This window comes from Grampus griseus, assembly GCF_964374135.1.
Source record: "Grampus griseus genome assembly, chromosome: 3".
Taxonomy (NCBI): Eukaryota; Metazoa; Chordata; class Mammalia; order Artiodactyla; family Delphinidae; genus Grampus; species Grampus griseus.
Genome location: NC_139019.1, coordinates 35,483,046 through 35,500,892, shown reverse-complemented (window position 1 = coordinate 35,500,892; position 17,847 = coordinate 35,483,046). Strand labels below are relative to the sequence as shown.

General features: G+C 46.1%; 1 protein-coding gene across 1 annotated transcript; it reads left to right on the top strand.

The window, feature by feature from the left end:
* Positions 1-1,604: 1,604 nt before the first annotated feature.
* LOC309819810 (annexin-2 receptor-like) lies at positions 1,605-2,114 on the top strand (the record flags this gene model as incomplete). The annotated part of the gene is made up of 1 exon (XM_082650288.1): positions 1,605-2,114. The coding sequence occupies one exon, from the start codon at positions 1,605-1,607 to the stop codon at positions 2,112-2,114; it is 510 nt and encodes a 169-aa protein (XP_082506414.1).
* Positions 2,115-17,847: the final 15,733 nt, after the last annotated feature.

Sequence of the window (17,847 nt, the reverse complement as noted above, 5' to 3'; positions counted from 1 at the left end):
GCAAGCAGGGCCTACTCTTCGTTGTGATGCGTGGGCTTCTCATTGTAATGGCTTCTCTTGTTGCTGAGCACGGGCTCTAGGCGCACGGGCTTCAGTAGTTGTGGCATGTAGGCTCAATAGCTGTGGCTCGTGGGCTCTAGAGCGTGGGCTCTGTAGTTGTGGTGCACCGGCTTAGTTGCTCCACGGCATGTGGGACCTTCCTGGACCAGGGCTCGAACACATGTCCCCTGCATCGGCAGGTGGATTCTTAACCACTGTATCACCATGGAAGTCCCCTTATTTCTCATTTTTATTGATACCATTTCTTTTTACCTCAGCTCATGGAAAACACAGGCTTCGCTGGGAGTCATCTTAAACGTTAGAGTTTTCCTTCCTGTCAGAGAATCAACTTCCATAAGGAAAAAGTTTTAGCTGTGTCCTCATGGTCTCTTAACTGTGACTTTGCTCTCCCCTTAAAATTCAGCTCTGCCAAAGCAGGACCCAGTTCTACAGCTCTGTGCAGCACCATCACAGCAGCTTGCCCATGGCAGGTTGTCAAAACATGCTTGTTAAAAACTCTGAATTTAACTGACTTTGTTACATTGAAGATGAAATACTGATCAAGGAAGTCTAGGCTTAGAGGCACTGACATGTTTGCAAACAGAACGTCTGAAACAGCTCAGGAAGGATGTAAGGGAATACGATTTCACTATAGATCTGACACAAGAAGGAAAAAACAATCCATTCAGATTAAACACACACAAAAAGACAACATTTTGAGTTTGTTATTCATTGATGTTATGTTTAATATCCATGATCATGTCACTAAGAATGACAATGAAAATAATAATAATTGTAATTCAACAACTTATTTTCTGCCTGGGAATATCTAATTACATGACCTTTGTTATTGAATTTAATCATAAAAGTTACCTTGTAAAATGTTAAATTTTAGCTACCATCCAGGCAAAAACATGAGGATAAGAGAGGTTAGGTAACTAGCTGAGTCATATAGAAATAATAGACAGAACTTGTACCCAAACAGTCTGCATCTAGATCTCTAGACTTTAAGCCCTCCCCTCCTACATGTTGGCTGGAAGTCTGAAGCAATTTTAACTTAGAATTGAAGATCAGAGTGTCAGTCTGACCAGCAGTGTGATTTCATGCAAAGATGACCAACTTCTCATTCTGATCATCTGGGTAAAATCTGATGGTACTTTCCAAGCAGAAGTGCTCTGAGAATCAATGGACATACAGTTAACTAAAAGTGTCGGGCACATAGGATACTTTTCATAAAGGAGTAACCTTCCAAAGAGCTCGTCTTGGCAGAGTCGCTGTACCTGTAATTCTTTAAAAAAAAAAAAAAAAAAACACCAAACAACAACAAAAATTTAATTCTATCAAATCAACAAAATCGATTCAACTTCGAATAACTCCATCCAAGATGATTGGATTTTCCCCTAATCTCCTCAGGGCCCGCCTTCTGAAGCAATTTGAAACCTGAGAAAAACGACACCACCCATCCTAATATCCTCTGGTTGGACAGCTAAAAAGTTGGACGGGAAGGTATAAATTCGCAGGGAAGGGATCCCTGAAAACTTCTCCTCCTCTCAGGGGCTGAAGCGATGGAGCCGAACTTCCCCCGCTGCATGCGCGAGGCCTGGGATTCCGCAGAGGAGTCCCAGGAACCAGAGATGCTGCAAATCTTGAGCTTAGCGGACCCTGAGGAATGGCAGCTCCCTTTCTATCCTACGCTGGGCCAGCTCTCTGGGGACGACGAGGACTTCAATGGGGAACAACTTTCTACCGCCTGCGGGCGTCTGCACCCACACTGCCCGAAACACCGACCCCGAGCGCAGAGCACCTGCAGGCTGGGCGTTGGGCCGCCCGCCCCGGACAAGACGCCCACGACCCGCCAGGAGCCACAGTCGTCCTCAGGAGGTGGGGCCGCCGCCCACCCGCAAAGCTTCCCTGGGCGGGTCTTGCGGCATCGGGAACCCAACATCTGGAACCCGCGACCTCTGACCGCGGGGACCCTTCCGGAGCATCGCCCTCCTCCTGGCCTGGAGAGACACCACCGGACGTCCCAAGGCTGGTGCCCGCGGACCTACACGCAGTGGCCGGGAAGACCCTAGGCTGCCTCTCCCGCCGCCTTTGGACCCAGGAGCCCTCATCTCCGCTGAGACCCTTCATTGGATGATCCCTTGCGACAGATGTTATTACAATAACACCTCTCCGTTTAGCAATCATGGAAGAATTCGTCTTCAGAGACATTTGTGAAATTTTCTTTCGCTTACTTAATAAATTATACCAAATTCCAACGCCTTTCTCTCTCTTACTTTGGCTTTTGGGGAAGGACCCGACGCAGGGGCGGGGTGGCCGGTGCCACTTCTCACCAGGGACCCTCAGTCCCCTGATTTGCTGGGCGGGGGGAGGCCGGTGGGGTCTCTTGGGCACACCGGGCGGCCAGGGGTCCAGCATAGGCGTTGCCAAACTGGGTCACACGTGCTGGGCTCCGAGACATCCAGCAAAGAGCGGCCAGCAGCCCTGAGAACTCCACTTTGCCCGACGAACGCTCCTGCGCCCTCGCCCTGGCCCTGGCCCTTCCAGTCCATCTGTGGGGCCGTCCAGTCACCTTCACGTTGCTCCACAGCCCCCAGCGCCTGTCGCCGCTCCAAACGCATCTAGAAGCATTGGCCTCGGGTAGCGCAGAGCCTCCGTCTCCCTCAGGCACTCTCCTGGGCGTGTCCCTTCTTCCTGCTCTCCCCAAAGCCGACTTCCAGCCCCCATCTCAGAGTTGACCTACAGCCAGAACGCTGGGGCCCCCGGACAGGAGAAAACTAGGGATTGTCTTTTGCGGCGGGGCGTTTCTGCGGCCAGATTCTCGAGTGGGTAGGCTCGCGTCACTTCCTAACTCCAACTTGGCGACTTCCCAAGGCGCCTGACTTCTCATTACCATTCGGAGTTGAACTAGAGTGTCCACCCAGTCCGGGGTTTGAAACGGGGCCTGAGAGAGCAATGGCAGGCGAAGTGTAAGTGCTTAGTAAATGTCAATACAATTATACTGAGAATTTCTCAACTGCTGTGATTTCTCTGGGGGCAAAATCCTTCACTGGGATTAATCTCACAGGAGTCTGAATGTGGGGACTCCCTGCCTCGGGAGCAGTTTCCTGGAAACCCTTCACCTCATCGCTCTGGTTTCTGGCATCCCACCCAACCTCACCCTTTCTCTCCTTTCCCTGCCAGGATTCCATGGGCCACCTGTGCAGCCTGGATGCTGTGGCTCAACCAGTATGTAACCCTGGCTGGTCCCCAGGGAATGCAAAAATTATCCTTTTCACCCTTCTGTTAGACCACAGGGTGATAGTTTACTTTTTTAGACCCAAACGGAACTTTTCCATTGAGGCCTGAGCATGGGAAATATACAGCTCATAACAAGAGGATGCGATGACATGGGTGTGTGTTGTAGACACTGCTATGTCTTTATTAATGTACTTTAATTTCCTACTTTGTCTTTTATTTCTTAAAGAGTGTATATGAGAAATGAAATCAGTGAGAACTGGAAATAAAGAAATCACTTTTAAGTTTCATCCTCCCTTCTTCAGTAGTCATTTCAAATACTTAATCTCTTAAGCAAATAAATGAAATAGCCCTTGAATTCATGGAAAGACACAATTGTCTATAAGCCCACTTGTCAGGAGTCACTAGCAGTATTTGGAGTACAGTTCTACAGTTCCTTTAGCGATTCTAAAATCCAAAATTTTATGCAACCTACAATTTGTTGTATAAATTTTGGTACAAAACTCATTTGACAGCAAAATATGGCATAGACTGATGTGAGGCCGTAGTGTACTCTATCCAAAGTAGCGTGAGTATTCATAGGAATGACTGATTACTGGGACTGTCCTAGACCATGCAGACAGGTACACTCTACCAGGCAAGCTCTTATTGTCACTTTATAATTCCTTACATTTTAAATTATAACACACATCTAGACCCCAGTATTTTAATAAATATATTAGAGTATCTTTAATATTAAATAATGTATTAGCAATATCTAAAAATACAATATAGGTTGTTTTTGGTTGTAAAGTTGACTAGTAATGCTGAATACTGTAGAAGTGCCCTTTGCTGGTAGGAAGCTGGAGTCATTGCAGTATTTGATCATCCGTAACATTGTCAAAGAAAATTCTGTTCTGGAATAGATTGCTTCTGCCATTGCCTGTAACTATTTCTAGTAATGGGGTTTGCATGCTCCATTTTTTCTTTTCTTTTTACTTAAAAATTTTTTTTAAATTGACTTGTATTAGTCACCTCTACCCCTGCCCTTTGTACTTCCCAACAGCTAAAACAATGACTCACAGTATAAAGAGAATTTTTTTAAGCTGTTAGGTTTTATTATCAAAAAAGATTGTTTTTTCTTAAAGAAATGTTTTTGTGTAATTTTTAAGTAAGGGAAAGGAATTTTCACAAATGTACACAATGTCAAAATTTCTTACATGATTGCTAATTCATGCAATTCAATATGGGGCATGTGGAGAGCAAGGTACCTATATGTAGCTATTTCCTCAAGTCTAGAAATGGATAATTTCAAGAAGGGAAGGCAGGCAGGGGACACAAAAGCACGAATAAACTAATGGGACTACATCAAACTAAAAGGTTTCTGCACAGCAAAAGAAACTATCATCAAATTGAGAAGGCACCCTACTGAATGAGGGAAGATATATCTAATCACATATTTGACAAGGGGTTAATACCCAAAATATACAGAGAACTCTTACATCCTCTTAAGGTTTTAACTCAAGTTATACAACTCAATTTATATGATTTAAACTCCAAAGAAAGCAAACAACCTCCTTGAATAATGGGCAGAGGACCTCAACAGACATTTTTCCAAAGAAGACAGACAGATGGCCAACAGACCCATGAAAGATGCTCAGCATCACTAATTATCAGGGACATGCACATCAAAACCACAATGAGATATCATCTCCCACCTGTCAGAATGGCTATTCTCCAGAAGACAGTAAATGACAAGTGTTGGAGAGAATGTGGAGAAAAGGGAACACTCATATACTGTTGGTGGGAATCTAAGTTGGTGCAACGACTATGGAAAACAGTAAGGAGATTCCTCAAAATCTAAAAATAGAAATACCATAGGATCCAGCTTTCCACTCCTGGGTATACGTCCAGAAAAAATGAAAGCATGAGTTCAAAAAGATACATGCACCTATTTATAATATCCAATACATGGAAGCAACCCAAGTGCCTAAAAAAGGATGACTGAATTAAGATGTGGTAAGTATATACAGTGGAATATTGCTCAACCATAAAAAGAATGAAATTTTGCCATTTGCAGCAACATGGATGGACCTAGAGAATATTATGCTTAGTGAAATAAGCCAGACAGAGAAAGACAAATAGTGCATGATATCACTTATATGTGGCATCTAAAAATAATACAAATGAATGTGTATGCAAAACAGAAACAGACTCACAGATATAGAAAACAAACTTGTGGTTACCAGAGGGGAGAGGGAAGAGTGAGGGACAAATTAGGGGTATGGGATTAACATATACAAACTACTATGTATAAAATAGATAAGCAATGAGGATATACTGTATAGCACAACAAGGATTACAGCCATTATCTTATAATAACCTATAATGGAATATAATCTGCAAATATACTGAATCACTATGTTGTATACCTGAAACTAACATAATATTGTAAATCAACTGTACTTCAATTTAAAAGAAGATGTGGTATATATACACAATGGAATACTACTCAGTCATAAAAAGAATGAAATCCTGCCATCTGCAACAACATGTGGACCTTGGGGGTATTACCTTAAGTGAAATAAATCAAAAGATAAAAGACAAAAACTATATGATTTCACTTATATGTGGAATCTAAAGAAACCCCAAACCAACCCCCCCCCAAAAAAAACTGAAACAAAAAAACTGAACAAACAAAACAAGAGAACAGATTGGTATTTACCATAGGGATGGGGGTTGGGGGCTGGTTGGAATGGGTGATGGGGGTCAAGTGTATGGTAATGGACGGTAACTAGATTTTGAGGATGATCACTTTGTAATGAACACATGTGTTCATAATGCTGTACACCTGAAACTTCTATACCAATTTTACCTCAATAAAAAAGAAGGAAAGGCAAAAAGAATATTTTATAGATTTCATAAGTGATCACTGATATTGATGTGAAATAAATGTAGATGGATTTTAGAATAAAATAAGCTTCCTTTCTTTATCCACTATTCCTACCTACAGGATATATCCAAAGTCATATACCTAATGAATGCCTACACAATCTATTCAATTTACTTTTCTTCAGGAAGGAAAGATAAAAATAATATACATTTCCTGGAAGATTTGGGGGAAATAATGTGGCTTCAAAAGAGTCCCTGTCCAGCAACAAATCCAGAGAAATGAGCCTGCACCCTGCACTGCAATATCCAATCTAGACAAAGAACAGATAAATACTATTTATTCTAGTAAATAGAGAGCCTTATTTAGAAACTAGAATGGAAACTCCTGAAACCAGAAATTTCAAGCGTCTCTGTAAGTGGACTCTAGGTGTCTAGATGGTGGATCCTGAGAGCAGGAGCAGCTTCGAATGGCAAGTGATTATTGGGGGAACTTCAGAAGTGGTCCCAGGAAGCTGACTGCAGCTTTGCTGTGCTAAGTAGCAGAGATATGTCTGTTCAGGTGTGAACAGTGAATGGATGTTTGCATTGTAGAGAAAGGAAGGTGCCTGGATGGCTGTAACACACAGAGGAGTGAGGTTTCCCAATGGGGAGCCTGATTCCCTAGACAAACACCTATTGAGCAGCCCTCCAGCTGACATCTCTCTCCCTCCAAACTGTGCAAATCATGGCATTAGTTCCTTTCAACTTCCCTAGACAGAAGCTGCTCACTAAGAGGGGAGATGATGTATTAGGGGATCTTCAATTTACACACTCCAGATTACACTGTTATACTATTTAAATCAAATTTTACTGTTCTCTAGTGTCTTGGAAAAGCTTCTTGAATAATCACAATATTTTTCTCTTCCACTTTATTTTGTATCTACCCTGGAAAATACAGTGTCATAACAGAGAAACTAAATAAACTAAATATGGGGTCATATAATCTGAGAGAGTGAAGAAGAAATTGTGAACACACCTTCAAATACCATCAGTTAGGTCTTCCCTATCAATTCCTTGGCTACATCTATGGTCAATCTGATAACTGATTAGGTCAATATCATATATTTGAGTAGTCAAAGTCAGCAATTAAACTATTCGATCAAATCTAACACAAAATTTAAATCTTTCATCATAATTACCTATTAAGTATGATTGGATGCTAGCAGAGACAGAAGACTCTGAGATTGCTGTGGTACAGATATATCTCACTAGGGCCACAGAAAGCCAGTATCTGCCTTCCCTCCATCAATGACCTTATTAATCTTTTTCTAGGCTGAGCCTGTGAATTGGATGTTCTCTCTCGATGATGAGATTTTCCTTCCTCTAGATTTTCCATCACACTACTGAGATCTAAGTTGAAAGGACATGCTCATATCTCTAATTATGCTATTTTGACTCTTCAAGGTAAGTATAGTACCCTCCCAGTTACCTTCTTTCAATTAACTTAGAAAACATTCTTTATAGCACTTATACTAAAAGAGTTCTGTTTGCTTATTTATTGGCATGTTTACTGTCTGTCCCTCCCATGAAACTCAGACACTTTAGGACTTCCCTGGTGGCGCAGTGGTTAAGAATCCGCCTGCCATTGCAGGAGACACGGGTTCGAGCCCTGGTCCGGGAAGATCCCACATGCCGCGGAGCAACCAAGCCTGTGTGCCACAACTACTGAGCCTGCGTGCCTAGAGCCTGTGCTCCGCAACAAGAGAAGCCACCGCAATGAGAAGCCCACGCACCGCAATGAAGAGTAGCCCCTGCTCACCGCGACTAGAGAAAGCCCACGCGCAGCAACGAAGACCCAATGCAGCCAGAAATAAATAAAAAATTAAATTAAAAAAAAAAGAAAGTCAGACACTTTATGGCAGGTCCCATGTCTGCTGGTTGATGGCTTTAGCTCCAGGATCATGTATACATGTAGTATAATATTGGTGCTTAGTAAGGCTTTGGGAATGAAAAAGGAATGAATATAGAAAAAAATATTCTCCAGCCACAGGCTGAACAGAGGAAGATCAGATATCACTGAAAAGGAGAAAAATAACTCTTGGGAGGATTTATTTGTTTGTGTTTCCTTGCTGCTTCTCAGAAATGCTGGTAAACATGCTGTGAGCATCAAATGCTGGGATGACCCAGCCAATCAGATCTGACCAAAGCCACATTCAGCTCGGTTTTATTGGATGTCATTCAGAAGAGTATATTAATTTGCTTCTTCTCGGGGGTCTGGTATCCTGAAGCAATGTGCACTGAAGGTTAACACCAACGTCTGTGTTTCAGCATCTTAATTCTGATGTCTTAGATCTCCTAGGCTAGAGGACATCTGCTTCCTCTTCTCTCTCTTGGCCCAGTCATGCTGTTTCACGGTGTAAGAGAGTGAAGGTTTGGAACTTCATCTGTCTTGCTGTGAGGGTTCGGTTGTCTACAAGCAAGAGGCAGGAACCTGGCTACTGCCTTCCCTGCTCTGGGTAGTAGCCTGGGTCTGGACAAGCTCCAGGGACTGAGCAGAGGCTCAGGGGAATGCTCCACTTCTGGTAGGATAGGACCTACAGTGTGGGAGAGACATAATGAGGACTCAGAGACTTTCTCTGTGCCATGAGTAGTTTGGAAGCTCCCAAAAAGGCCTGCCTGGGAGTAGACACTTGGGTTCCTGCCTGGTCCAACTTCAGCCCCAGAGAAGCCGAATATGGCAGATCAGGTGGCTGCCTGGATCTGGAAAAGCTACAAAACCCCGGTACAGGTAGTCACAGGGTGCCCACAGGGCACGGACCTGGAATTCTGCCCTCTCTAAGCCTACCTGGTTGGCTATCTCAGCGCTTTCCCCTCTAACTTGGTTAGAACCATCCCCTTGAATTCAAGTCCCATTGCTACAGTCGCCTCCTGCCCAGTGTTCTAGTTCCCCTACTGTACATTTGTTCTCTGGGATATCTTTTCAAAATCATGCCTCCCATTTTATTTCTGGGGCTGCTTAGTTTGGGATTGTGCAAATATGCCTATTGTTTATATATTTTTTTATCCTGTATTGGAAAACACGTCCATTTTTTAACCACAATTTCAGGCTTGTAGAACTGGAATTCTGGGTCAAGAGTATTCTTTTTTTTTGAGAATTATTTATTTATTTAGGCTGCACTGGGTCTTCGTTTGGTGCGCAGGTTCTTGATTGGTGTGTGCAGGTTTCTCTAGTTGCAGCAAGCGGGCTTAGTTGTGGTATGTGGGATCTTAGTTCCCCGGCCAGGGATCGAACTTGGGGGCCCCCTGCGTTGGGAGCTCGGAGTCTTAACCACTGGACCACCAGGGAAGTCCCCAAGGGTATTCATATTGAAATGCTTAATGCATATTGTCACGTTGGCTTTCCAAAGACCCTTTCAAATTCATTTCTCAAAAGCTGCTTTGGGGAGTTACTAGTTTAGCAATATTAGAACAAATGGAAAAGATTAATACAGACCACTGTGGTAGTCAAAGTTATATGTCATGGTTTCACTTTACATTTCTTTGATCTTAAGGAGCCCTGGCCCTGGTCCCAGCTCCCCTTTCAGCCACAGAAGCCCCTATACCGCTTCCAGGCCTGACTCTACCCACCCAAATCAATCTACAGGCAGAGAATAGGGAAGCAAGTTTTAATCATTGCTCATAATTGGAATCACCATAAGAAACATAACAATTCTGAGTACAACTGCAAGAAAGCTCCTTAAGACAGTATGGATCCCCTGGAGAGAGATTTCTAATTGAGAGAGCTGTCAGTAATCCAGGAAAGGAGGGACAAATAAGGAGTGGTCTGCCCCACAGAGTCCTCCAGGCTCATCCCAGAGCAAGGCGGGGCCCAGGGGAGAAGTCCAGCCAGGCAGAAGAAGGCCTCCACTGGGGTGACTCAGGCTCCAGGCCAGGGCATGGGTTGAAGGGGCACCGTGGGCCGGACAGAAGAATGCGACTCCTTTCCTTGCCGAGCTCCACAGGGTTTCAAGCCTCCACAGGGTTTCCGCAGCTTCGGGGTAGGGGATGGGGATCGTCCTGGGCTCCTGGAGGCCATGTGGCCGCGTGTCTGTCGGCCTCCGCTGCTGCGGGCATCTCCTGGCTGTTCAGGCCCGATTGTGCCCTGCGGTGTGTGGCTTCGGCCTCTTCTTGACGGGACTGTCGTTCCACCCCGGGTTAGTCATTGGCTCCTGGGCTTGTGGGTCTCGCCAGCGTTTGTGGCCGCTCTCCGCCTGGCGACCGTCTGCGTGTCCGGGGCAAGCGCGCCGCGGCAGCCCACATGCACAGTAGTGCGCGTCCTCGCAGAACTGGGGGCTTTGGCAGGAGGGGCGGCTCAGCGCAGGGAAGTTATCCAGAGCCCAGGCCCAGGCCTGTTCTCGGTTGAGGGCCGGTGGCATGTGGGGCTCTGGATGCGCCCTCCTCCAGGACAGCTCTTCCCAGGTGTAGTGCGCGTGCGGTTCCATGGCTTCAGTCTCCTCCCAGGCCAGACGCGTAGCGGGTCTAAGCAAAGGGGCGAATGATTCAGCCCCATGCTGAGTGTGCCTTTTATAGGGTCTGTCTAGTACGGAAGATCGGAAACCCAAGTCCAGATAAGTGGGGATAGACACTCATTTGCCTTGCAAATTGCCTCGGAGCCTCGCGAGATTAAGGAGAAAACTGCATCTTGCTGGGAGGGGTTTGGAAATTCCGAGTGGTTTTGGTGATTGAGTTAAAGGAGGGGGATGGGAGGGGACGAGGGTCCCTGGCAGCTTCCATTCACTGGAAGAAGCCTCACTACTTGGAAGGAACAGCTATGCATATCACACCTCAGGTTCTCTTCTTTTAGCACAACAGAGTGGATGGACCAGTGTTAAGAGGTGAAACAGCCAGGTTCCATCTTTGCCAGAACACAAAGGTAGTTCATGCTGCAGCTGGACTGAGATTCCAGGTTCTCCTACTCCCTCATCAGGTGGGGAGATGAGGAACGGAGTGATTAGGTAGGGGCGGGAAAAGGAGAGTCCCATGCCTACTTAGAATTCTAATACTTCTATTTTGGTCTACACTAGCTCAGCCGAATCAAAGGGACACCTCAAGTTTGCCCTGATTTTCAAAGCTACAGGGCACGTTGAATTGAGTGAACACCATGTTTTTAATCGTGTTTGTTGGTAGGGCCCCTTTCCTGTTTTATGTAATTATGGACATTCTATCATTAGTGATTCTCATTTCTCTGCTCCCCTTAGGTGTAATTTTTCCTATTAATAGCTATTGTATTTTTAATGTGTATTTGGTATTTTTCAGTGTTGTACTATATATAATACTGTTTTGCGTGCCCACGTATTCAATTCATGTAAAGGAAATGTGTTCTATTCTGATTTTATTCATTACTTTCCATCCGTTTGCTAATTTACAAGATCTTTATATGCAAATTTCATCTGCTGCTTCCAACTCATGCCTATTCCCCTCTGATGAGCTTCTGCCACACTTTACCCCTCCACTGTACCCCAGGGGACCTTCAGATTGCTACTGAATTACCATTACCGTATGGAATCATCTCTTATGGATCAGTGAGACACTTTCTCTAGGATAGGTACCCATAAGCACAATTGTGGCACAGAAAATGTATAAGCCCAATTTAAGAGAGTACTACTACCAGATCATTCTTTGGGATGACTGTGTTACAGCAGGCAGGTAGATAGAGGAGCAGAGGAATGGGGGCAGGCGCCGGGTGGCAGGAAATTACGCAGCTTGTAAACAGCAGGGGTCCATGGGCAGACAAAGAAAAGCAGGAACCTCCAGACTGACAGGAAACCACAAGTTCGGCGTGATATGTGTCCTGGAAGCAAAGAAAGGTGAGGAAAGGTGGGAATGTCCTGCACCTGAATGTAACCTGTTGCTCATTATGCTCTCATTACAATAAAATTATCCTTGCAGATAAGAAGTACCCATCATCTTTTCAATTATGTTCGCAGCCACCTGTGCGATGCCGTTCGCTCTCCAACTCTAGCACCTTCTCTAGCTCCCCAAGCTCCAGCTGAAGGTGAAGGGGGGTAAGTAAGAAGGTCTCCATACCATGGCTCTTACAAAGCAGACTGCCACAAATCGACCGGTGGAAAAGCACCAAGGAAGCAACTGGCTACCAAAGCCACTGGCAAGAGTGCGCTCTCTATTGGAGGGGTGTAGAAACCTCATCGTTACAGGCCTGGTACGGGGCATGCCCTGAAATTAGATGTTATCAGAAGTCCACTGAACTTCTGATTCGCAAACATCCCTTCCAGCATCTGGTGCAGGAAATTGCTCAGGACTTCAAACCAGATCTCCGCTTCCGGAGTGCAGCTATTGGTGCTTTGCAGGAGGCAAATGAGGCCTATCTGGTTGGCCTTTTTTTAAAACAATAAATTTTATTTATTTATTTATTTGGCTGCGTTCGGTCTTCGTTTCTGTGCGAGGGCTTTCTCTAGTTGCGTCGAGCGGAGGCCACTCTTCATTGCGGTGCGCGGGCCTCTCACTGTCGCGGCCTCTCTTGTGGCGGAGCACAGGCTCCAGATGCGCAGGCTCAGTAGTTGTGGCTCACGGGCTTAGTTGCTCAGTAGTTGTGGTTCACGGGCCCAGTTGCTCCGCGGCATGTGGGATCTTTCCAGACCAGGGCTCGAACTCGTGTCCCCTGCATTGGCAGGCAGATTCTCAACCACTGGGCCACCAGGGAAGTCCTGGTTGGCCTTTTTGAAGACACCAACCTGTGTGCTATCCATGCCAAACGTGTAACAGTCATGCCAAAAAGACATCTAGCTAGCGCGCCGCGTATGTGGAGAACATGCTTAAGAATCCACTAAGATGGGAAACATTTCATTCTTAAAAAAAAATTCTCTTCTTCCTGTTATTGGTAGTTCTGAACGTTAGATATTTTTTCCCCCACGGAGTCAACAGGTACCTAAGTATATGATTGCAAGTGGAAAGATAGGGGACAGAAATAAAATATTGGCAGTTTTTCCATTTTCATTTGTGTGTGAATTCTTAACATAAATGCGGGGTCATAAAGCATTAATGCAAGTCAAAATGTTTCAGTGGGGCTTCCCTGGTGGCGCAGTTGTTGAGAGTCCGCCTGCCGATGCAGGGCACACGGGTTCGTGCCCCAGTCCGGGAAGATCCCACATGCCGCAGAGCGGCTAGGCCAGTGAGCCATGGCCACTGAGCCTGCGCATCCGGAGCCTGTGCTCCGCAGCGGGAGAGGCCACAACAGTGAGAGTCTCGCATATCATTAAAAAAAAAAAAAAAGTTTCAGTGAAGAAGTTCCAGCAGTTCAACTTTATAACAATTATAAATAAACCTGTTAAATTTTTCTGGACAATGCCAGCATTTGGATTTTTTTAAAACAAGTAAATTTCTTACTGACTGAAACTAAACGGTGTTTGTAGCATTTTTATCATACAGTAGATTCCATCCATTCACTATACTTTTCTGAGTTGTCCTACATGCAAATACATGTTTTTATTGTTGTCTGTCTTCTGTGCTGCTCCTGTAAGTTTGCTATTAAAATACATTAAACTATATTAAAAAAAAAAGGTACCCATCATGCACCGACGCCATGACACTTCTGATCTAAGCTAAATAAAGACAAAAAGGCCTCCTCCCCTCGGGAAGATGGAGCTGGGATGAAAATCAGGGAATATGACCCCCAAACTCCTCCTTCCCTAGTGAATATTCTGCCCCTTCATTTGTATGCCCCTCATAACTGGCTTGCCAAAGAAGCCCAGGGCAGCAACTCCTCACCTGTCTGCCTGCTCTCCTTCTGAGAGTGTATTCTTGCTTAAATAAAATCTCACTTTACTTTCTTAACCTCCCTGCTTCATCTCCGAATTCTTTTGCGACGAGACAAGAACCTTAAATTCACTGGGACCAAATGCAGCCTTGACAGACAATAGTGCAGGAGGATTACAGATTATGCATACATTCCCCACATGTTTGGTATGACCCAGCATTCTACCTCATGCCATGAGCTGCATGGTTCCAAATAGAGCAGCTATGGTGGGTGTTCTGATTCAACATTTTTCTTTTTTGATTTCTGACAGTGTCTCTCTTGAGGGGCCAGTTTACAGTTTGGTTCTCAGAGTCTTTTCCCAAGGAATGTTCAGTCTGATGTCTGCGTCTTCCTTTTCCATCAAATTTCAGTTATCTTCTTCCTCTAATAAATCGCATGTGTAAACAATTCCAGGGTTCTGTTTGTTTCCTAAAAAGCATAAAATAAATAAAACAGTGACAACACACTCATCTTCATCCTTACTAACTTATTACAATCTTCTTTCTTTAATTAACCTCTTAGAAACGAATCTATGGGCTACCCTGGTGGCGCAGTGGTTGAGGGTCCGCCTGCCGATGCAGGGGACACAGGTTCGTGCCCCGGTCCAGGAGGATCCCACATGCCGCGGAGCGGCTGGGCCCGTGAGCCATGGCCGCTGAGCCAGCGCGTCTGGAGCCTGTGCTCCGCAGCGGGAGAGGCCACAGCAGTGAGAGGCCCGCGTACCGGAAAAAAAAAAAAAAATCTAGGTGCCCTGAATGAAATATGTATTTTTGAAGTTTACTTTCTGCGTTCAGGGTATTTTGAGGATGTTTGTTTTGTTATGATCATGATTTTTCAATGAGAAAAAAGGAAAAAGAAGAAAAATTCCTCACAATATTTCATCTTGAACTTTTACAGTTTTCCCTTTGTACGTGTATTTCCATCAAGAAATAAATAAAATATTTAAATAATGACGTTTTGTTTCTTTTCTATGTGTTACTTTAATTAATGTAGGATCCCAGGACAAAGCCAGGAGCTCTTCTGATCTTTGCTGGTCACTAAACTAGCCCAGGGATTGGGGCATCAGGAGTCTGAATATGGGGAGGGGCCAGGAGTGGTGGTAGATGAGGGGCGCAGGGAATGGAGAGGAATTGAAACTGAAGATGGAAGAGCAGCTCCTTAGCTAGACCCAGAAGGAAAATTATCCAATAGGAAGGCTTCTAGCTGAACCAGGATCCAGAGCCACATTCGTCTTGGTCCCAGATTTGAAGGCTGACTTTGAGACCAACAATTGGAACTCCTTTGCCACTGGCCACTCTGGACACCCATCTCATACACACACCAAGCCTAGGGCTAGGAAGGGCACCTGCCCACACACCAAGAGGAGGAAAGAGCTTCTGGAAGTCCATGCTAGCATGACGCTCGCAAAAGTCAGGATCAGAGATCTGTCCCCTACCCCTTTTCATTTGCAGACTACTAATTGGATGCAAATCATTAAGAAGCCAGAGGAATGAGGTAGAGATGCCAGAGCACCTGGAAGATCTCAGAAAGGCCCCTGAGGAGGGCTAGGACCCTAGGAGGTACAGGAAGACTTAGTTGGGGTAGATCCCAGACCCAGTGACGTTCTCAGAGATCCTGTCTGCCGGATCTCCTAGACGACCAGTGCACGTCTGCAAATTTGACAAGCAGCCACCTGGCCACCTCCGTGTGCACAGGGGACTCCACCACCCTCCTCACGCCCAGGAAAGTGAGAGCACCAGCCATCTCCACCCCTGCACCTCTTCCATCGCCAGCAGTCAAAGTAGGAATAGACCTGAGAAAGAAGAATTTCGCATTTATGGACAATTTTATTAAAAGAGCAGAAAAAATGGGTACACATTGTTTGAAGACACAATGTCGCTCATCGTGTGAGCAAACGGAGGGATGTTGCTGCAACTTCCATAGCCGAGGACCACCCAATGAAGGGTTTCAGCGGAAATCTCACGCTCCTAAGCGCCGAAGATGGAGGCAGCCCGTATTCTTACAGGTCTCAGCTCGTCGGAGCCGCTGCTACCAGCACTGGGATGTGCGGTGGTGGCTCCCGGGGCAGGAGCCAGGCGATGCTTCGAGGGGTCCCCGCCGTCAGGGTGCTAGGGCTCCACTCGTTCATCCTAGGAAGCAGCGTCACCTGCTGAGGGAGGCTGCCTGGCTGTGGCTGCGGAGCTCCTCGTCATCGGCGGCCACCTCTCCCGGGGGCTCCTCTGGCTCCTGGTGGGTCGCGGGCATCCCGTCCTGGGCTGGCGGCTCTGCGCTCCGCCTGGAGATGGTCTGGTTTCTGAACCCTAACGCAGAGGCTCGCAGAGACTGGAAAGCAGTTTGCAGTTTAAATCCAGGTGATCCCAAGAGAGGTGGCTCGGGCGGGGTGCAGAATCTGTCGATTTTTAGGCTGGGGGCGTCTTTGGCGCTGGCGACTCTTTTGCGCAACCCCAGGCCCGCTGCTCACCACCGGGAAGTTCTATTCCAGCACGTAGCTCTCAGACCAGCTGACACAGAGCACCATGCTAGCAGTGCTGGAGTAGAGACTGAAGCGCAGGTCCCTCTGCCCAGGGGAATGGCCGTGGAGGGGACGCCTAAAGGATGGTCTGGGATGTGGGAACCAGGAGGATTGGGGTTTCGGCTTCTGATCCTATCCCACGGTGAGCCAGCTCTCTTGGGACCTCCAGTGAGAATTGCTTTCCAGTCTCTGGGCTTGTGCATTGCAACTGTCGGCGACACAGACCCAGATCGCAGCGCATCCAGTGGCGGGGCGCAGAGACGGCCTGGGACCGACCCCTGCGACCCGTAAGGATCCATAAGAGGCGACCCCAGGAGAGGCGCACGCCGCGGAGACCCGTTGATGACGGATCTCAGAACCTTTCCAGGCGGGGTCGCCCGGTTCCGGGGGCTGAGCACTGGAGCCTGAGATCTCTCCTGGTGTGGACCCTTCCAAGCCTCATAGCTCAGCTCCTGCCCGCAAAGAGCCACCATCACCCGGCCCTGTGCTGCTGGAATTGGAGCCTGCGCCTCCGCTGTCTGCGCTCCTAGGAGCCCTGAGACTTCCGCTGAGACCATTCATTGGACAATGCCTCTGGTTTTACTCACACGGGATGGGAGGGCTCAACAGAATAGGCTTGTGGAATAGATAGAAACAGCGGACAAAGAGAAACCAGAAGGCTGCTAAACTTTGGAATCCTAGGAACAAGAACAAGCTAGCACAAAGAAAATTCCAGGAAAAAAATTTTAAATTTAAGATCAGAGTATAGGAAGGTTTGAGAATATGAAAGAGAAGGGTTGAGAGTAAATAGTGTAGAACAGGGAGAAGGCAAGAAAAAAATAGCATGTAAATGGAGCTTGTAGACTGAAAAAAATGCACAACATAAAAGTTGAGAATTATGTTTTATTCAGTGGACTTTCTGAGGACTTCAAGCTGGAGAGGCAGCCTCTCAAATAGCTCTGAGGGACCGCTCCAGAGAAGTAAGGAAAGAGCCGGGATATATGAGTTTTGCAACGAAAACCAGGTAGTCGGAACATCACAAGATTACTGTTAATTTTTAGAAAACCGATTTCTCAAGTTAGTGAATTTAGCGCTTTTCTATGTATGGAAGATGCAAGAGTCGGGTCTCATTGGAAACATTTCTTTGACGTGCACCTTAGCTATCTAAGGCCAGTATCCTGTTCTTTCCCATCTTGAGTTCCCTCAGGACTCACCGTCTGGGGTGGCTGTAGTGCCTGATGGCTTGATGGCCCCAGCATCCTTTGTTTGCTGTTAGGGTAGGCAACATTTTTCATCCACAGGCTGTGATGAAAGAAATTGAACAATAGGAACCGAATATCATGTGTCTCTGATGTGGTAACTGTTGAAAATTAGACTGTGTCAATTCATAATTTTTTTTGAGTGGTAGATTTGTCAGTTTAATGCATTATTGTAA